The sequence below is a fragment of the Taudactylus pleione genome, unplaced genomic scaffold, assembly GCF_031769625.1.
Source record: "Taudactylus pleione unplaced genomic scaffold, aTauple2 ptg000083l, whole genome shotgun sequence".
Taxonomy (NCBI): domain Eukaryota; kingdom Metazoa; phylum Chordata; class Amphibia; order Anura; family Myobatrachidae; genus Taudactylus; species Taudactylus pleione.
Window position 1 is genome coordinate 18,811,260 of NW_028284485.1, and position 22,441 is coordinate 18,833,700.

General features: G+C 42.9%; 2 protein-coding genes across 2 annotated transcripts in view; one reads left to right on the plus strand and one right to left on the minus strand.

Annotated features, from left to right (window-relative positions):
- DROSHA (drosha ribonuclease III) overlaps nucleotides 1-6,368 on the minus strand; it is a 375,790-nt gene extending 369,422 nt beyond the window's left edge. The window contains exon 1 of the mRNA XM_088468255.1: nucleotides 6,222-6,368. The gene's annotated coding sequence lies outside the window, so the exon portion shown is untranslated. The remainder of the gene's footprint in view (nucleotides 1-6,221) is intronic.
- Nucleotides 6,369-6,752: 384 nt separating this feature from the next.
- On the plus strand, nucleotides 6,753-21,229 carry LOC148532160 (UPF0489 protein C5orf22 homolog). Its single transcript, XM_088468271.1, has 3 exons — nucleotides 6,753-7,102; nucleotides 18,042-18,187; nucleotides 19,527-21,229. Exons 1-3 carry the CDS (start codon nucleotides 7,019-7,021, stop codon nucleotides 19,585-19,587), a joined length of 291 nt encoding a protein of 96 aa, XP_088324397.1. The 5' UTR covers nucleotides 6,753-7,018; the 3' UTR covers nucleotides 19,588-21,229.
- The last annotated feature ends 1,212 nt before the right edge of the window (nucleotides 21,230-22,441 follow it).

Genomic DNA, 22,441 nt, shown 5'->3' on the forward strand with positions numbered 1-22,441 from the left:
TCTATGTAATGTTGTCATTAAATTTCTAGCATATAGTATTGTTTCTGCGTTTATCTTGTAGTGGAGGATGGGCACCGCATGCAAACAGACGTGCTGCTTTTTGAATTGGGACCATTTATTGTTTTGTGTTTGAAATATTTTTTACATCTGTTGCTCAATGTTTTCTCTCTTTTACTTTCAGTTTTCACAGTGCCAACACGTAAAAAGAAGAAGAGCAAAATTGATGTTGCTACCAAAGCCATGACAAATATTATTTGTGAACAACTACGCGACCTAGATTCGGAATGGCAGACACATGAGGATGCCAGACTGCAGCGGTTCATGGCCAATGAGAGAAATTTGCAAAGTAATTTGCTAAAGGAAATGATGGCTATGCAGGAAAGGCTTAGTCGCGATAACCGCAAATTTTTTACTCAAATCTTGAGCACAATCCACTACAAACCAAAACATGTTCCACCACCCACCCATTTTGGGCAACAAGCTAATTATCCAAACTCATTTGGGGAACCATCCCAGTATGTGCAGCAACCTCAGTCTCCCACCTCATTTGAGCATACATCACAGTATGGCCAGCACGCTAATTTCCCCACAGCATTTGGGCAAACTAGATACAAGTATGCTCAACAAGCAAAGCCCTCCCAAGCATTTGGCCAAACATCCCAGTATGCGCAACAAGTAAAGTCCCCCCCAGCATTTGGCCAAACTACATCCCATATATCCAAGCATCCGCAAACACCTCAGTCATCCTCAACATTTACAGATAGTACATTAGATAATGTACTTGAAGGTCAATTTAAAGATACTTTGCCAGCTAATACTCTGTCACAGGAACGTACTCCTGACAAAAACCCAGAGTTTACAGTTTACAGAAATATTTAACTGTGATGATCAAATATATCTAGTGATGTTAACTAGACATATTTCATATGACGATGTTGAAAATATTATGGTTACTGCTTTTGTCATAGGATATTGAGTTGGTGTAAACAAGGATCTACCAAAAAATTCTGGTCCTATTTGTTTTATTTTAAAGGCTTGTTTAATGCCTCACAGCTATATGCGCACTTAACAATGTTCTGAAGTAAATGTGCACTTTACTGTTATTTTTTTTGATACTATTGTTTGGTTTTGAATTGTGTTGTATTTTGTAAGAAATATGGAAGTAAGGCTTTCAAACTTTGTATGCAAAACAAAGGCCTTTATTAAAATAAAATATTTTTTAACCTTTCAAATATTAAGTCTTTGTATTTATTTTAATAACAATAACTCACAGTCCCCTTATACCACATCCCCATCTTTGCATGACCTCATTAATGTGTGCCAGCATAACGTCCACTTATAATGACAAAACTCTGAAAAACCCTGCTCTTGTCTGAAAGGGGTCTACCCGGGAATTTCCCAGGTAGACACTGTAGTGTGAAAGGGGGGTCTTGACCAAATACCCGGGATTTTGCACAGGAGAAATACCCGGGTCTGAGCAGGAAATTTCCCAGGTCGTATGTCTGAAAGGGGTAATAGAAGCTGATTGATTGACTTGGGCAACTTCTTAATTTTATCATCTCCCCCTCAGTCCTGTCACCTTCACCTTAGATATATTGCCCTATTCTTACATTCACTCTCTCATTATCTGCCACCTAGACTACTGCAACCCTCTACTACAGTCTCTGGAGTTCCCCTCACTCATCTATTGCGTACCGTACTTCCACCTATACTACCCACACGAATGCACTCTCACAACTGTCCCAACCTCCACTCTGAGCCACACTTTATGTCCTCCTGTTTTATCGGTGCTCTCTTCCAGTTACAATCTAAACTGAGCAGGGCCATTCCTACCTGTGTTCCCTGTGTTATGTAGGTTCAGTTCTAACCAATATTCGGCACTATGGATAAAAAACAAACAACAACAACCACCACCAACATTATTACACTTTATCTCCTAATATTATTATTATTATTATTTTGTAGATGCCGCATTAAATGATTCTAAGAATGTATCATTGCATTAGCCGGGGTGGTTAAAGAATAAATATAACATTTATTTAATCAAAAATCAGAAAGTTTTCTCTAAACATAGACACCATCATACTGTACTAACTGTATAATGAGCTGAATGTGTTGTGTGTGTACAAAAGGGAAAAACTCTGAGAAATACATATGAATTAACCTAAGACTTTTTACAGACAAAGCAATGTTCCCCAGGATAGCAGTAAGGAGCAATGGGCCTGATTCAGAGCCGGACGCTCTGAAAGAGCGCTCGCTCTGAAGCAGGGCGTTTTTGTTTTTTTTTGGAGCGGCCTCCTGGCCCGCTCGCATAGCTGTGGGTTACCACCCACAGCTATAGCGAGCAGCCATGATGATGGTCGCGATGGTCAAAACCATCGCGACCATCGGGCTTGCGACGAGACCCTTGTGGTAGGGTCTCGTTCATCGCAAGCCCCAGAGAGCTTTCGGCTCTAACAGAGCCGAAAGCTCTCCACTGACATCACTCGATGTCAGTGGGGCCGCCCCGCAAACGGCAAGAGTTACCTCGGGAAAAGGTCGACAAAAATAAAATGTCAACACAGAAACGGTTGAAATTGATGAAGGTCAACAGTATCAAAAGTTCGACACAAAAAGGGTCAAGCTTAGAGTTAGAAAACAATATTAAAACAGGGGTCAACTATTTTTGTGTCAACCGTTTGCCTGTCTAAAGGGGCATACACACTAAACATCGTTTAGTGTCCCCGGCAGGGGTATGCTCAATGTGGTTAACGACATTGAGCATACACACTGAACGATATCATGCACAATATAGTTCAGTGCCAGGCTCCCTCCCTCATTCCCGAACATGCAACAACTTGACAATATCGTTAGGTTAGCCTGCATGTTCGGGTGATGAACGACAAAGACCAACGACCTTCGGGAGCACGCATCGTTGGTCATTCAACATTTTTGGGTAGATACAGGACAATATAGTGAACGGCTGAACGTTAATGCTATCGTTAAGTTAAAAATATTGCCCAGTGTGTACGCGGCTTAACATCTGTTGTCTATCTAATCCAGGTCTGGACAACCTGTGGCTCTCGAGCAGTTGTGAGACTACAAGTCCCAGCATGCTTTACCAACTGTTCAGTGGGAGGGTATGCTGGGGCTTGTAGCTACACAACAACTGGAGAACCACAGGTTGGCCAGGCCTGATCTAATCCCTGTCTATTATATAAAACCCAGTAAAGATGCTCAAAAAGTAAACACCTGAGGTGAAATGGACTCATGCATTTTGGTAATGGCAACCATTTATGGAGAATATACTCCCCCTTGATCATCAATACGGAAGGAAAGTTATTGGTTGAAGATTCACTTACATATTTAAAAGAGAAGGAGATTCAACTCTAAGTGATGAACGAATAATCAGGCATAGGCACATTGTGGCCAGAAACATGTCACGAATGCACCAGAGTTATGAGAAATTACAAATGGGAATTTGCAATAGTCTCAGCGAGGGTGTGTGATTTTTAAAAAAATTGGGGAAACCATCCTGGACGTCAAGAAGGGACAACTGAGATAGCAAGACTATATAGAAGGTGGTTAGCGGCAATAAGGAAAGTACTGAAGGTTTTTAAAAGGTGTCAAATGTATGATTTTTGCACTTACTATTAATAGTTTAAAAATTATAGCATGCAAAAGTTTTTCATCAAATTAAAGTCTTTCGAGCATTCTGTGGTACAGAAAAATGTCTGTATAGTAATTTTTCAGTATTGTTTATAAAAGTTTGAATAAACACTTTTACCTATAATCTGCAAGTTCAAATACCCCTCTTCTAGCAATAAAGCTCCACATGCCTGTCCCACATCATTTACACCTCCACATACCTGTCCTACATCATTTACACCTCAACATACCTGTCCTACATCATTTACACCTTCACATACCTGTCCTACATCATTTACACCTTCACATACCTGTCCTACATCATTTACATCTTCACATACCTGTCCTACATCATTTACACCTCTACATACCACATCATTTACACCTCCACATGCCCCTGTCCTACATCATTTACACCTCCACATACCTGTCCTACGTCATTTACACCTTCACATACCTGGCCCACATCATTTACACCTCCACATACCTGTCCTACGTCATTTACACCTTCACATACCTGGCCCACATCATTTACACCTCCGCATACCTGTCCTACGTCATTTACACCTTCGCATACCTGTCCTACGTCATTTACACCTCCACACACCTGTCCTACGTCATTTACACCTCCACATACCTGTCCTTCGTCATTTACATCTCCGCATACCTGTCCTACGTCATTAACACCTCCGCATACCTGTCCTATGTCATTTACACCTCTGCATACCTGTCCCACATCATTTACACCTCCACATACCTGTCCCACATAATTTACACCTCCTCATACCTGTCCTACTTCATTTACACCTCCACATACCCCTGTCCTACGTCATTAAAACTGACATGTCTTTATTGGCCACAATATGCTATTTAAACCCCTCCAAGTATGTGACTATTTATTGAGAGGGGATTAGTTCAGAATCCCAACAGCGGGGTTTCCATAATTCGGTTTGCCGACGACGGATTCCCGACACTTATCAGGATACCAGCGCCGGGATCCCGAAGGTAAGTAGTGGGGTTAGGCACTAAGGGTGGAGGGGTTAGATTAGGGTTACTTACTTAGAGCCGTCGGGGTTGTTAATGTTCATTCTAGCACCCTGCACCTGCCAGAACCCATGCAGTTCCTCTTTCCTGCCTGGGGTATCGCTCTCTGCTTTGGTGATTCTAGCACACTTTGGTCTGTATTTCAGAAGCTTGTTGCATCAGCTGAGTGTGCTAGAAGTACTAGAGCAGAGTGAAACCCTAGGCAGGAAAGAGGAATTGAACGAGTTGTGACAGGTGCAGGGTGCTAGAGTAAACACTAGAGTGTAACCTGGTCATGATGCTGGCATCAGGATTCTGACCGCTGGGATCCCGAGCGCCCGCATCCCGGACCCATCCAATTGGGAGGGGTGTAGCAGCAGTACCGCACTGTGTCCCGACATTTTTATCTTAAAATAAAGATTTTCCTTACCTTTTCACCTGCCCCCAAGGGGGATGTACAAAAAAATAAAAACGTAAATCAATGCAGGTTTGGAGTTAGATTACAAATGCGTATTTGCCTTGAGAAAGGCTCACAGGACCCAGCTCACACGTATTTTCACTAAAAAATAGATTAAAGCTAGGACTGCCTTTTTTAATAGTATTATGCAGAATAAAAAAGTAAGTAAAATCAATTAAGAATATATCAGGGCAGTTAACTATTCTGTGGAGCGATTCAATTGAGTGGGAATTGAATAGTGCCTGGAGGAAGCTCTCAGAGCTCTTCAATTCAGCTCGCTGTTCAGTCTAATGATTTCTTCTCACACCCTCCTGAGGGTGTGAGGAGAATTCTGACTAAAGTGCCGGCAGCGAGGCTGTTTTCCGGCTTAGCATGGCCTCGTGGCTGGCACTTCAGTCGGAGAATGGCGGTTCTCGCAACTAAACACCCAGGTTAAGTCAAGAACCGTCATTCTCCAACTTAACCTCGATGTTTACTCTGACAGGAAGCAGATAATTGAATAGCTCTGGGAGCTCCCTCCTGGTGCTATTCAACTCCCGCTGAATTGTTACTGTGTCAGTAACAAGATGGATTTTCATAAAGAAGTTGCAGTACAGAATAACCAACTTCTAAATGATTTCCCATTTCAGAAAAGCTAATCCAGAGCAGTTACTCTTCCTCCAACATACTAAGCATAAGAACATATTGTAGTTACATTCACAATGATGAATTAAGTTACCATGACAGAGCACACTGCTGTATAGAAAACATTTAGATTTGCTATATAGCTGAGTGCTCAGTATTTATAAAACCTTTGTTATTTTAGGTTTAGCTGCTCTTTAAATAAATTGACTGCAAAATACAAAGCAGCTGCATAACATGTTATGTAATGATGTCTAAGCATTCTTCATATGCCTGCCAGTTAAACATAAATCACTGATCAGATATATTGAACTGCACAGCCGAATGCCAGAAAAATAATAATAATTTAATATCAGACATAGCTTCATCCCCATATTGCAGAATGTAGAGAAATACCACCTCAATGACAATCAAAGCCAATGAGCAAATGTAACAATAATGAACAGCACTAACTGTACACACTACAAGAGGGTTATATAATTACTGTACTCACCTAGCAGCACTCAGTAGTGTGTGAGTAGCAGACACACAAACAGCACAGAAAATGCAGCACAACACAGCCACCGGATGTCCCGCCTACCTAGTGCTACTATCACAACAGCTCAGTGCAGATCACGTGGGAAATCCCTGCACCGCTATTGGCCACGAATTTTGGCAATCACAAATGTCTGCTCAGTGTGTGTGAGGGTAGGCCAATAAGCGCACAGCACAGAGCACGTACCTTTCTCGTAGTCTATAGGAGAGCTACAAACTACCATGTTTATTAAGGGAAGGGCACGTTACTGGGTTTGGATTTATTTATGATGAATGTAACGCGTACCCATATAATGTTTTAACCTTTAGTTTCTTTTCCTAACCTGCTGCTGATGTGAGACGTGCAGAGGTGATAGAACCGGTGGGAAGAGTTATATATATGATAGAAGTAGGAGAAGCTGGGCGCACGAGGGTGACATGACAGATAGGGTACAAATAACGGCGTGTGCCGTACACTACGCTTTGTATTGGGCTTCTGCCCTGAGCAAAAATGGCGGCAGAAAGTTTAATAAGTGTGCAGGTATTGGTCTAGAGTTCCTTTCGGTGCCCTTTTCTCTGTACAGTGTATACACCAATCAAGGTTCTCGTCCACACTAGTGCCTAGGGCAGCAGCTGATGAGGGAAGAAAGCTACTGGTCCTAATTTTGGGTGGGAATAGGCGAATGCTGTGACTGTCCAGTTGGGTCTGTCTCCTCACAGAGAGTACGTGCGGGGAGAAGACAGAGCAGCTGGCCGGCCTGTCACCGTGTGCTGATCATGATGAGCGGCGTCTCTGCACCAGCTCAGCGCCTGAGGAAGTACCAGGACCTCCCGGTCTGGGTAGTAGAGGATCACCACGATGTACGTACCCTGTCCTCCATTAGGATATTGTTTTTAAATAGCACACCCGCTTCACCAAATGTGAACGTTATTCATAAGGATCATTGGAATAACAATGGGTAAATGACAGCAGGGAAAAAAAAGAATTTTGTAACTTCATGAAAAACATGAACATTATTTTTGTGTAAAGCATCATATGTGGTATGTGATATCACAGTAGTAGGGTGTACATTACATTTACACCTGTTTTGACACGTCAGATCATATTGAGATCCGTGCAGTGCTCACTCAAGGGGACGCCTTCAAATGAAAATAAATGTAGCCTCAGGAGTCAGGCCAAGCATTGGGATTACTACCAGCTTTATGGCCTGCAGTATAAAATACAGACCAGAAGTGATTTATGTTACTTTAAACCAAATTTTCTGTTCTTTCCAGTATTGATTTTATCTGAATCAATAGGACCATACATAATATTTTTCTGTAATGATTTTAGAATATCAGTATGGGAGATTGGCCATCTCTACTAAGAAAAGAACCAAAGGCATTTATCAGTCAGACTGATCCATTCACCAATCTGAGTGCTTGGAACTATATGGTAATCACAAAGATTCCCAAACTCCTGCCATTACAGTCCACGTTTTAAGTATATCCATGCTTGAGCACAGGTAACTTAATTAGTATATCAGTCAATTTGATTTAACCATCTGGACTCAAGCATGGATATCCTTAAAACCTGGGTGGAGTTTGGGAACCTTACCTCATATCCTACCAGCACAGTTAAACTTATTAGTGCGCAGTGTGAATGAAAATGTTAGTAAATCATTTGATCACCTCTGCGTAGTAATGCCACCACTGATTTGTACAGTATAGCAAATCCACCAGATATTTGCATTGATCTGCAATATAAAATCACTACAGATTTTAGAGGTCTGCATCTGTTCTCAAACAGAGATAATGGTGGTATGTATTATGAAGCCGCGAGAGAGATTTGACTGTATAGTAAAGCCAGAGCTTTAGTTGACTGCTTCTAAAGCCACCAGAAGTTTTGTGGACTTGTATTGTAAAGCCAAAAAAGATTAGGGGTATGCATTTGACAGTATCCACCAAAACAGTGTTGGCATAGAATTGTAGTCACTAGTAAGCATTGCATGTATGTAAATTTGTTTTCTCTTTCACATTTCCTTTTTGTTTGTCCTCGCCACCTCCTATGGAGCCAGCTCTCATCTATACAGCTGGATGTCCATTGCTGGCTCTCATCCTTCAAACTTCCCGATCACAGTCTTGTCTTTTGCTGATGCACGTACTGTTCGTTAGTGCGCGTGCTATAGTGGTGACTTTTTGGTTGTCCCTTAAGACTAAAGGGGCCTATCCATTATTAGATAAATTTGAACGATTTGAAGTTGGGTTAGTTAGAGAGAGATTTCTCTTATCTTACTTGTAAAACTCAGGTGAGATAGCAATCTCGAATCAAATCACCATCGGGCCTAATCGGAAGTACTTTTCACCTAAAACATACATCTCTCAAATTTACCAAAAATCGGGATAACAAGCTCGGGTGAGATAGGAGAAAACTCTCTGTCCAAATCACTACTCAAACTCTCAACCCCCTGAGCTGCGAGATGGTCAGAAACCTACACAAAGCATTGTGATTTGTGTATGTTTCTTTCTGTAAATGGTTAAAATAGGATTAATTTGTAAAAAAAAATTACGTGAGGACCCCCCGCACAGATGTTCATGTCCCCTTGTCAACGTAAAGTATCCCATGGAATTACCTGGGGAAAAAAAAAAGATCTAATACTCACCTTTATGTCCCTCGATGTTCTCCGCAGAAATCCAATACGTGCCCCGGATACAGTGTAACACCATGCTTCTGCATCAGTCCCGGGCCGCCGGCCAATCAGCGGTGGCTAACATTAGCGGCCGCTGATTGGCTGGGCCCCACATGGGCTTAGCCAATGAGCGGCTCCTCCACGTGGGTCCCAGCCAAAGAGCGGACGCTAATGTTGGCTGCCGCTGATTGTCCGTCGGCCCGGGACTGATGTCAACTCGTTCCTACGAGTAGACATTAGCACAGTGTAACAGCATGCAGAAGCATGTTGTTACACTGTATTTGGATTTCTGCGGAGAACATCGAGGGACATAAATGTGAGTATTGGATCTTTTTTTTACAGGTAATTCCATGGGATACTTTACGTTGACAAGGGGACATGAACATCTGGAAGCAGATGAGTATGTGTAAGTGTGTTTATGGATGCAATAAAGCTTTATTTTCACAGTGTGTTTTATTACCCATTTCTTTACAGGTGAACTACAGGTACCAGTTTGCCCTTAATGCCCCGCATGCTGGTACTTGTGGTTCTCAAAGTACCAGCATGTGGGGGAGGCTTGCTGGAACCTGTAGTTCCACTGTAAAGACAATGATGAAAATTCAAATTTTTACACTATACCTAACACTATCAACCCACCACCCAGGGGTGGCAGGGATAGCCTCGGGCTATCAGCCTAGGCCAGGGATGCCCTAGAGAGGGTGACCCCTTTATTGGGGGGTCCCCAACTCCCCAGGGATCCCTGGCCTGGGCTGACTAACGGTCAGGGCTGATGCTGTGGCTGGGGGGCCCGGTGAAAGGTAACCGCTGGCTCTGGCATCAGTCCCCCGTTAGAAAGGATCCACGGCTGGTTTTAAATATACGGGGGACTTCACGTAAACTTTTTTCTCCGTATATTTAAAACGAGCTCTTTCCCTGCTGCCTGTTGCTGGTTCATAATTTATAGTGGAATCCTACACACTTTTTTCCCTGTAACTTAAGAACCAGGACAGGCTGGCAAGCCCGGGGCTGGTTAGTGTTTTTTTTTTGTTTGGGGGGGGGGGGGGACCGACCAGCGGACCTCACGTCATTTAAGAAAAAAAAAAAATTATCTATTTTGTACAAGTCTTAACACAAGCAGCAAGCACATATCCCACTGATATGTGCTGGCTTCTAGCTCGGGAGAGATTTGCAGAGAGATAACACTGCAATCTCGGGTGAGTAATCTCCTGCAAAACGAGTTACAGGTTGAGTCTCCCATATCCTAAATGCTTGGGACCAGGGGTATTTTGGATATCGGAATATTCCAGATTTTGGAATATTTGCATAGCATATTAAAATATCTTAGGTATAGGGCCCAAATCTAAAAACAGAATGTATTTATGATTTATATACACCTAATGCACACAGCCTGAAGGTAATTTTATACAATATTTTCAATAATTTTGTGGCTCAAACAAAGTTTGTGTACATACATGAAAATCATGTGTCATATACACCTTATACACACAGCCTATAGGTCATTTTATACTTTATTTTTAATAATTGTATGCCTTAATAAACTTTGTGTGCATTGAACCATCAAAAATCAAAGTTTCCACTATCTCAGTCATGCTAAAAATATTCCGTATTTCGGGAATATTTGGATATGGGAGACTCAACCTGTACTCGGGAGAGATCTCGTTATGCTTCACCATAGGCAAACTCGTTTAGCCTCATGGCCTGTTGGTAAAAAAGGGGATTAAATCACCCGAATTTTGGCGAGTACCAGCGAGATAAATCACTTTGAAAATCGGGACCATCTTGAATCTTAGTAAATTTACCCCTAATATATTCTATAAATTAAGATGTTCTTTGTATTGCATGTTTTTATTTCTTTTCACCAACTTCTGCCACTTTGAAGTTTCTCCCACATTAAAGCCCTAGACTTTGCCACTCATGTCACTAGTATGGATTGAATTTTGACTAGTGTTCACAAGAATGCTCTCTGTCGTGTATCTTGGTAATTTTAGATTCTCACTATATTTTAAACACACTTTCTCTTATTTCCACCCAGTATTTCCACATGTACTGACTCTTTAACATCTTGAAGTCCCTCCACTGCCAACCTTCTCCTCCCCTCCACCTCTCCCTTACAGCCCTAGCGCCAAATGCAATAGCCCACAATATGCAGGAGCCAATGCAATTCCAGCGAAATAATCACTAGATTTAAAGCAGATGAATGCAGACGCGGACCTAATGTATTTAAATCATGTTATTGTCAGCATTAGAAGTGATGCTTTACTATCATGTTTAAAGTTATAATGCCGATGTCGCACATCGGGATCTTTGCCTCACTTAACGTGTGTGGTGGTGCCATCTCACAGTCTGTGCTTTGCCTGGCCATCTGTAGGACATTCCTGAGTGCTGTTTCTCCATTGTAAACAAACAGTCAAGCTGCTTGGTTATGACAATATTGGATTCTGTCATGTGATTCTTCCAGTCCAACCAGATCCCAAAAGTTGCACTTACATGATCTGTATATCCAGTATTCCAGAAGTTCCCAAACTATGCCATTACAATCCACATTTTAAGGATATCCATGCTTGAGAATAGGTGACTTAATTGGCACCTCTGTCAATTTGATTTAACCATCTGGACTCAAGCATGGATATCCTTAAAACCTGGACTGTAATGGCGAAGTTTGGGAACCTATGCAATAGTCCCTGAAAGACCTCTAAACAAGCTCCTGAGTCCAGTTCAGGGCCAGAACAACTCTTCTTCCTTCCAGTTCTGTCCCTGTGTTTCTCAGCAAGTGCTCCAGGTACTCTTATGCTGCCCATCCACTAGGCAATTATACCTAGCGATGGAGCGATAACGATGGTCGTTATCGCTCCATCGCTTGGTAATCGGTGTGCAAATCGGGCAGTAAAAGGTTAAAAATGACCAGCGATGCGCACGCCCGCTGGTCCTTTTTAACATCAATCATCGCCCGATAAATGACGGTCAACTTGACGACCGCCGTCAGGTTGCCATGTTCGAGAATGATTGATCTGCAAACTCTGAACATTCCGTGTATGCAGTTTACCCCACAGGAGACGACGGCGTCGTAATCGTGCCGTCGTCCCCGCATCGTTAAATGGATGGGCAGCTTTAAGCCGGGTACACACTAGATAACACACATCGTCCACATTGGGCAGTTTGTATCTGCTATGTCGTTGACTATGCGTGCTCCCACACCTAATCAGCGACCCTCGATTGTGGGCTGCTGAAACATCGAAAGAAAACGATTGTACCAGCATACACACTCTACGGAACCAAAGCAAGCCTCCTGGATTCACATCCTCCTATTCTGGACTAGCACTGAGGTGTAAATACGCTCGTTTCATTCCCCATCATGAGTTTGAGAAAAGGAAACCTTGTGCTTGTATTCTCGCTCCTATGGTTCAGGAGATAACGCAACATGCTTCCTGACCTGGTTTATTATGCATGCCCACAGAGGTGGCCCTGCTTTGATGTACAATTGTAAGAATGGTCGAAGTGCATACACACTGCACTTCTGACCCGGCCCGATCAAATCAGATGAAAATTAAACTGTACATAAGATGTGATCATTTCGATTCGACCAGTTTTCTCCCATCAAAACATGATCGGAGGTATATACGCACTCTTCCAATATTGAACGAACGGTTTGAAATCGAAAGAACGGCCCGTCGATTGTATAGGTGTTTACCCAGTTTTAATCATGTGGTTGGATGACTTCAGTTGTAACTGGGTCCTGTTATTGTGGTTTAAGCTGAATGTATAAACAGTCAAATAGCTGAGATCTGACTGGATTAGCCAACATGACAAATAGTGATATGATGGATTTTCCTCAGTTTATTATTTGGAATTGCTGTCATTTTGGGTATACACACTGTGCTATGAAACTAGTTGGACAATATTACTTATTTGTCCAGCAAGAGAAATAAGTTTCTGGGAACTATGTAGCATTTCTAACAGGTCACTTCTGCTTAATTCAGCATGACAGCCAGGTAATTCTTCAGTAGCCAAATAATAGCTTGTATTATTAACATATAGTTTTCAAAACAAAAATCTAAATTGTGATTGCTTAGAGACAATACAGTAGAATGTAGAAATTTACAAAGCTTAGAAAAAACTTGATAAAGTAAATGTAAAATACACACACTTACCAATCGGCCACTCGATGTGTCTGGGCTGACATCACAACTGGGCGGGCGTTTAATGCCCACCCAGTTGTACCGTCAGTGTTGGGGGTCCCCGCAGCCGGTGTACAGGCGGTCGGCGGGTAGCTCGTACACACAGCCAGCATCGGCTGTGCTGCCGGACCGACCTGATATGTTTGTGAATGACGACGTTGATCAAACAAGCGCTGTGTTACCAACTGTGTACCCAGCATTATTTATGTTTCTCAACCAGCAAGGGCATTTAAGAAAATATAAAACCTCATCACTATCACATTTAGCATAACATTTCATAGGGATTGATTTAATTTGGATAGAAATACATAATTATAATGCCCTTACAAAATAAATGTATTTACATTTTTTAACCACTTAACTGCCTAATATTTAAAAAAAAAAAAAAAAATTCCCACAATTGTAATTTTTTTTTTCTAAATATTAATTTATGTAAATAAGAGCTATTCAAACCTGATTCAATACAATTTTTTTTAAAACAAAAATTTAAAATCATGTTTAAATGGCTATTTCATAATGTGCTAATGGAAAAAAAATACCATTTAGGGTACCCTTTCGAAAAAAATTAGTTTAAAGAAATCTGTGCTAGCTGTGGAGACGGAGCGAGGGGCAGGTGTGCATGTTTAAGACTGCTTAACTTGCTGCTATATGATTAGCGGAGACAAGTTTAACGATCCCTTAACAGGTAAAACATACAGAATTCAACACTATGTAACAACTAAATTTGTAGTCTATATGTTAAGCTGCCCATGTAACAACAAACACTATGGGTTGAATTCAATCAGCTACGAAAAGTGCTGTTTTTAGAGAGAAGTTTCAACGATTTGCGCTTTTTGCCTGTTTTCTACTTTTCTCCATATTCAATTCCAGGACTTTTTCGCCTAAGCGAAAACTTTACATGGAAAAATAGGCGAAAAAGTCTCCACATATAGGCAGGCAAATTGGAAGTGCAAAATTGCTGTTTTGGGGTGCAAATATGAGGATTTGATCCAGAGGAATCGGTATGATTTACCGCCGGACCCATGCCCGGCGGTTAGAATACCGGCAGCGGCATCCTGGCAGAAGAGGAAATCCCGATCGTCCTAAAGTAAGTACTAACTAACCTATTTATACCCCCGAACCCTCCCTTAGGGGTGCCTAACCTCCTCCCCTCCCAATGGCCTAAATCTAACCCCCCTTCCCTGCCGCCTAAACCTAAGTCCCCCGGGGGGTGCCTGACAGTGGCAGGTGGGGAGTTTGACTGGGGACGGTACACCAGTCAAACCGTAACGCAGGCGTCCTAAGGAGAACTCAGGGAGGACAGAAACCTCCCGTGGAGCAGAAACCTGACCTCCCGGGGTGGTGCCTAACCCGAAGTCCCCCCTGGGAACCCTAAACCTAACCCCCCCCCGCGGCTATCTGCGCTCGGCGTCCCTTCGATAGGGATGCTGGGCGTCGTGCTCCCCGCGTATGTCTAATGACGGGTGTCGGCATATCGACGCCTGTCTACCCCAAATTTAACTACGGTACTTATTTTTCTGAAAAAACATTTCTTTCGATCATTTTTCCACACATATGCATATAACAGCCCTTTGCCTCAAAATAAGTTCACTTAAATACTTTTATTAGGGCTACTTTTCTATATTGATTCCCAGGGTCACTCAAGCTTTTTATGGGGTACAGACTGATTTACCCCAAAAAATGTCCTTTTTGCTTTGTAAAACATTTGCCTATCTGTGTTTTCGCCTATTTTACAATTGAATAGTGCGAAAAGTGGGGACACGCATGGAGAAAACATCGCATCAAAACGGACGAATGAGGTGAATTCTTTCTGCTTTTTGCCAGACTGCACTTTTCGCGGCTAATTGAATTCGGCCCTTAATCGGTAAAACCGATAGAACGTTTAAAGAAAGAATGTCTTTACACAGAAGTGCAGTTAGGGGAGCAATTGAAAAGTTTACTGGTGATCTGCCTGTTATGAAACATTTCTTGCAGGCTAGGAACAGTCTTGCTACTCTGAGATGTAAGATAATAGGCCGTGTTCCCCCTCGAATACGAGCACGTGACAGGTCACTAATCTTTTCCAACTACAGTCTAAATGGATACATCGTCTGAATACAATGTCTTCGGTTGGGCTTAATGAGCAATACAGTTTACAATGTTTCGTTTGACTATAGAATGAGAAATTGAATACTGGGGTCTGATCAAGTTTGGATGCCTTTGGGATATAACTTGCAAGTAGCTACTTTTGTTTTGTTAAGACATTATGTTTCCATCATTCAGAGAGTGTACTTATTTGATATGTTCTAATCAGTGTGTTATTTGAGGTGACTTATCGGCTGTATATGTATAGTACTAGACAGATATAGTTCGTTTTTATGTATATGTAATAGGTTAGCATGAATATTAGGATCTACAGATTGATCCATCCATTGCTATATTCTATTAACAACAAAGAAAATTGCCGTATAGGTAGAGATTAACTACAGATTTACTCTGCATGTATTATATTACAAAAATACTTTAAATGTGGGTTGGATTTTGTAGATTGAGCCCTACATGGTTTTTGACAGGTAATATGCAATTGGGAACAAGAATAATGCTTTATTGGTAGAGATTAAAAAAAAAAAAAAAAAACCTTTGTATGTATTGAAGTACAAATACGTTGGATGCTATATGTATTGGTATGTTATGATTAATTTTTTTTTTTTTTATAACTCCGTATGTAAATTTTTGGTGAGGGGTGTTGCACTATGTTGATAGAATGTCAGCTGCCCTGCTAACACGGGTGCTCGGAGATCTGTTCACTGGGTGGATTGCGATAAATGCAGTTGTTCATTTTGTATGCATTAATCCTGATGAAAGATCCTAAGTAAAAGTTCTGAAACATTGACTGCAAATCTGGGTTCGTGAGTCTTCTTGATAAGTCATCTGAGTGCCGCCTATTTAGTGATCTAGTGTTCACTCTAGCTCCGGCGCGAGGCAGGCCGCTGGAGCTAGAGAGGGCACGTTCATGTGCGCGGGGCTGAGAAGGGGGCGTGGTCATCGAAAAGGGGGCGTGTCTATAAGACGCGTCCCCTTTTCGTCACTCTTGGGGGCGTGCCCGGCACTTACGGACACAACGGGCAGCCCCCAAGCCCTGCAGACAGGAAGAATAGATGCCGGGCGCATGCGCCCGGTGTCTATTCTCCGGCGGTGACCGGGTCACCGCACATTTCTTCACCCGCGGGACACTGCGACCCGCGGGTGAAGACAGTTCCCGCAGGCTGTTAGGGCAGGGCGCTTTTTGCCCTCCTTCTGGAGGGCAGGGTGCTTTTTGCCTCCCAGAAAGAGGGCAGGGCGCCGCGCCCCGCTAAAACAGCCTAGCGGGAACACTAGTGATCTAGATAGATAAATATATCTCTATCATCTATAATAATATAGAACTCCTCTTAGTGCAAAAAATGCTCAGACTCTGCCGGTGAAATTAAACACAATGTGGGATTCCCAAATCCCACAACATAAAGTGGTAAAAATCAGACAGTAGTGGTAATTCCTTGGCGCTCAAATATACTTGAAAAATGTTATAATAAAATTATAGGCATTTTATTTATGACATAAACAACATATAAAAACATATAAAATCCACAGATAATAAAGTGCTATGCAGTCCTGAGTGTTAGATTATGGTGATGAGGTAGGTTAAAACATAGTCCTGAATAATATTTCACAAAATCCAAGGTGCTGGTTTGGTGACGTAGATGTTAAATAAACATGAAATGAAAGAGAGGATCCTACCCAGCAGAGAGTATGGAGCCACAGGATGTTGCTAGAATACAGGGTAAATCCGGATTACCCTGTATAGGCTCCACAAGATTTCATCCAGAAAAGCAAGATCGTCTCCCAAGTTGGTCCAAATGAAGGTACAGCATGCAGGATCCACCAACGCGTTTCGAGCAACTATGAGGCTCTTTGTCAAGGTGTGCTTTTTGCCTCCCAGAAAGAGGGCAGGGCGCCGCGCCCCGCTAAAACAGCCTAGCGAGAACGCTAGTGATCTAGATAGATAAATATATCTCTATCATCATTCTAGCACCCTGCACCTGTCACAACCCATGCAGTTCCTCTAACCTGCCTGGGGTGTTGCTCTCTGCTCTGGTACTTCTCGCACTCTCAGCTGATTCAACAAATTGCTGAGATTTAGCAGTTTGTGTGCTAGAAGCACCATAGCAGACCGACACTCTAGGCATAAAGTGGATCTTCACGGGTTTTAGCAGGTGCTAAAATGAACATAATATATAGTGTTCCCACTAGTCTGGTTTAGCGAGCGGCCGCGACCTGCCCGAGCTGCTGCTTGTGAATTTACCCTGCAGCTCCGCCGGAAGGGGGTGAAGCCAGCTGCCCGTTCCTTATCACTGCTAGCTGTGGCTACCAGGAGCCGGGGCTGTTGCTTCTATTGCAGCCGCGCTGGGAGGTGGTTGCTGCCGAGTTAATGATCACTGTGGCCAGCAGTGATCAGGAGACAGTCGAGGGGTGGCCAGGGGTGCAGATGAGCCAGTAGGTCCTTCTGATATAGGCGGCTGCCGGAAGATTAGCTTTCAGCAGCCTCCTAGTGGGTATTTCTGACTGGTCGCATCAGATGTGACCATGTCAGGGAAAGCCCAGTCTGGTGTGGTCGCATCTGATATGACCACACCAGGCAAGAGGTTAACAATTTTTTTACATTTTGTACAAATCATGCAGATGGATTGTATTAGTAGATATGAAAGATTCGGCAAATAATTGAATCGTGTTTTTCTGTAAACAGCCGTACATGTCCTCTATCCACATGAAAGAATGGTTACCTTTATGGGTTCAAGACCTTCTGTTTCCTCAGAGGTTTGATATCCTTCAACCTCCCTAACTATCTTTATACTATTGACATAAATGTATTAATGTTTAGTTACTGTACTAGTATATTATCTGAAAGTGCGTAATTTGTAATTATTCTGTCCTATACAGGTGCTGCCTTTTATATATCGGGCTATTGGATCGAAGCACCTCCCTGCAAGTAACATCAGTTTTATTCACTTTGATTCTCACCCAGATCTCCTGATACCAGTAAATATGCCAGCAGACACGGTGTTTGACAAAGAAGCCTTGTTTAGGTGAGGTTCATTTGTTTTGTACTTGTTTTTTCACATCAGTAATAAATGAAAATACCACCCCTTGAAACAACATTGCTATAGATATAGATAGATATTATACACACACATCCATCAGCCCAGGGTTGAGGAAATAAGTTTTTTTGGTTTAAACCATTGTTAGTTTTTTTTGCATGCAATGGAAGAAAAATTAACTTGCTTATTATTTTAATACTTTGAAACATTGCTATGTATATGAAACCTTGATCAACCATGTTTTAATGCTTTCTAACATGAACAATCCAAAGTTATTAGGATTCTTTATGTCATCAAAAGAGAGCCAGACTAATTCCGCATACACACTAGACAATGTGTATTTAGCGGAGGGCCCGGCATGGGTGCCGGCATTGGCAAGTGGGAGAAGCGGGGCCATGCTGCATTCGGCAGCATGGCATCACCCATGATAATCTCCAGATTGGGCTGCATGTACAGCCAACTGGGATTATCGTTAACGACCCACAGGAGCGCGCATCGTTTGTCGTTCAGACCATACATACTAGACGATATAAACGATATATCATAGCTCATAGCAACCAATCAGATTCTACTTGTCATTTATCTAGCACCTTCTACAAGATAACAGCTAGATTCTGACTGGTTGCTATGGGCAACAACTCCACTTCTAAAAGCCCACACTTAAGTAAATATTCCTCTACGTCTTTCTTCCTTTCAGTAGGACTGAAGGGTTTGAATTGAAATAAATATGAAGGAGAGTAAACCATGAGGTGTTTCTCTGTGTATTGTCTTTTTAATGTTTTTGAGTTGTTTACCCTGAGAATGTTAGTTGTGGTTTTCTCTTATCCTATAGGATTGTTAGGGAGGAGTTTTAGCTGATGCTAGGCAGATTTAGTACCTCTCTGATCTGTTCACCCTCCCTATTTCTCTGTTGTGTGTGAATTTACTGTGTTGGTTCAGCTCACTCAAATGAAGACCATAAGCAGCAAGAATGTGGAATTAAAAAAAAAAAAAAGTGAAATTAAAAGAAAACCCTGCATCAGCCATCACATTAAAACCATCTGCCTAATATAGGTCCTCCTCCTGCCACCAAAACAGCTCTGACCTGTTGATGCATGGATGTGTCTTGTTTTGTGGTATCTGGCACCAAGACGTTAGTAGCAGATCCTTTAAGTTGAAGTCCTGTTAGTTGCAAGGTGGGGCCTCCATGACTCGCACTTTTATTTCCAGCACATCCCACAGATACTAGATTGGATTGAGATCTGGGGAATTTAGAAGCCAAGTCAACACCTTGAACTCTTTTGTAATGTTCCTTAAACCATTCCTGAACATTTTTTTAACTTTGCAGGGTCCATTGTCCTGCTGAAAGATGCCACTACCAGCAAGGAATACCTTTGCCATGGGTGTAGTTGGTCTTCAATGTTTAGGTTGGTTGCAACTTCAAAGTAACATCCACATGAATGCCAGGACCCAAAGTTTCCCAGCAGATGATTGCTCAGAGCATCACACTGTCTCTGCTGACTTGCCTTATTCCCATATTGCATCCCGCTGGCACCTCTACCCCAGGTAAACCACACATACCAACCCTGATGTTCACATATGTAAAAGAAAACATAATTAATCAGACCAGGCCTCCTTCTTCCATTACTCCATGGTCCAATTCTGAAGTTTACATGCCCATTTTAGGTGGTTGAGGTCAGCATGGGCACTCTGAGTGGTTTGCCACTACGCAGCAAGCTATGATTCTCTGTGTGTTCTGACACTTTTCTACCATAGCCAGCATTAACTTTTTCAGCAATTTGCACTACAGTAGTTATTCTGTAGGATCGGACCAGACAGGATAGCCTTCGCTCCCCAAATGCATCATAAGCCTTAGGTGCCCATGACCCTGTTACTGGTTCACCGGCTGTCCTTCCTTGGACCACTTAGTTTAGGTACTAACCAGTGCATACCGGGAACACCTCAAAAGACCTGCTAATTTGGAGATGCTCTGACCCAGTCATCTAGCCATCACAATTTGGCCCTTGTCAAAGTCACTCAGATCCTTACGCTCGCCCACACATAAGCCTCAAGAACTGAGTGTTCACTTGCTGCTTAATATATCCCACCGTTTGACAGGTTCCATTGCAAGGATATCAATGTTATTCACGTTCAACCACCTGAGGATTATGTATATCAGCGCAACCGCACACCCAAGAGTGGTATATCTATCTTATAAAATGGTCCCTGTTGTAACAATATATTTCTATGTGGAGAGGGATATACGGTGAAACAGATAGTGATTAGGAGGAAAAAATTGTTCTCAATAGGCTGTTTCATAAAAATTTTTTGTTAATGAATAAACAATTAACTGGATAACACTGTGTAAGAGTTCATTTTGGAAAGACAGCATGTGTTGTACAGTGAATTGTACTGGCAAGAAGTGCTTAATGCTTCCTCCAGTGTCAGGGCTGCCATGTCTGCTCACTGTTGGTTGTGTTGGATTTTCAAGTAGGTGCTCGGGTAAATCCTTTTTCAAGTTCTTTGGTGAGGACTAATGTCTGGTCCATTGAGTCATGAAGTAATTTGGACATTTCTGGAAATGTTTCTGTCAGAAACAGTAATTGCAATATATGCACCATAGCGTGTATTTACACGCTACAGGCACTAAGGGACTCAGTTTTTAAAAGTGAACGGGTCCCGTAGGACGCACTGTGTGTGTGAAGCAGCTGCAGTCCCAGTGACATCCCTCAACGTCTCCCAACCAATGACCACGGGTGGCAGCATCTCATCATCCAATTGGCGCCTGAGACCTCTGCCTCCTGGTGACACTGTTGGGCTCTCTCTCCCCACGGATCTATGAGGTGGAGCTGAGCCACCATTTTCCTCCAGCAGTTACCGCTCCCTGCGCCATGTGACTGTGCCCCGGGCCTCCATGCTCAGGTCTGCTGACACCCCCAGGCCTTCCTCCACCAGCCAGGACACGGAGTTTTGGGAAGAGCATGCTGCAACCAGAAGATGCTGCACACCCAGGGCCCAGTACATGGGAACTAACAGCCCGCTCAGCATAGACATGGTAAGTACCGACAGGTAACAGCACTCCTGCTGCAACCTCTGCGGTTGTACACTTCAACACAGCACAAGTATCGCTGGCATGCGGGGACTGAAATTACACTGAGCCCCCTCATCCATAAGCCAGCGGTCGCTATATTACTTACCTCACCAGGAGCGTAAACTGGCACAGCACCTTGCCTCGGCCAAAACTGTACACCACTGTCTACATAATTTACACATGCCCAACACACACCCCACGCATGAGCCGGCCTATATATGTTTCACTCTAATGTAACAATTATATCTCAGTATACATATTTATACTTACGTCCAAATCTAACATTTGTTTACACAAGCTGATCTATTGGTATTAAATATCTCTTTATTTTATATGCTAGGTTGCAGTGCCTTATTCCACGACATAAACATTGACAAAAATCAGTACACATTAGACAGGTTACCGCTGGGTAGCATGGTAATGCACATCATGCAGTGAACATATATTTGTAAAATATGCATTCATGGTCTACATTATTCACAAAGGTTTATCGCTGGGTTTACTAGACTGCACAATGCTCAGGCCTGGGGCTAGGTGACCCCGGATCCCCCATTCTCCCCCCACACGGAGCTGCAATGTCCGACCAGAGCATCACAGATTGCATCAGGATAGTCTGCAAGGCCACCACCCATGAGATCACCCCAAGAAGAAACATCTGGACTGTGAATAGCGCTCTCCGGGGCCACATCCTGTGTTAAACCGTTCCCGGTGTCTTACCTGGCGCTGCCGGTGCAATGCAATTGAAAGCCCCTAAACCCTCCTCGCCCCTTAGTACTGCGCCAGCTGCTATCTACCATTGCCCCTCCCTACTCCCAGCACAGCCTGCCACTAGCCCCCTCCTTGCCCCGCAGCACTGTAGCAACTGCTGTCTGCACTTATCCCCCTCCCTCCACTCACCCTCTGGCCTACTCCCCTCTACGCACAGTTCTACCCCAACTTCTCTCTGCCTTTCTCACCAGCTCTACTTCAACTGCTGTTTTCCCTTAACCCTTTTTACTCCAACTGCAACCTGCCCACAGAACTGTCCCAACTGCTGGCTGCCCTAACCCACCATAACATGTGAACGGACCCCCGATTTTTTTTTTTCGCTCCTTGCAATCACTGAGAAATGCTTATGGGTGTGATGTGCTGCTTTTCTGTGGGCAGTATGTCTCGATATTGCTTACACCTGT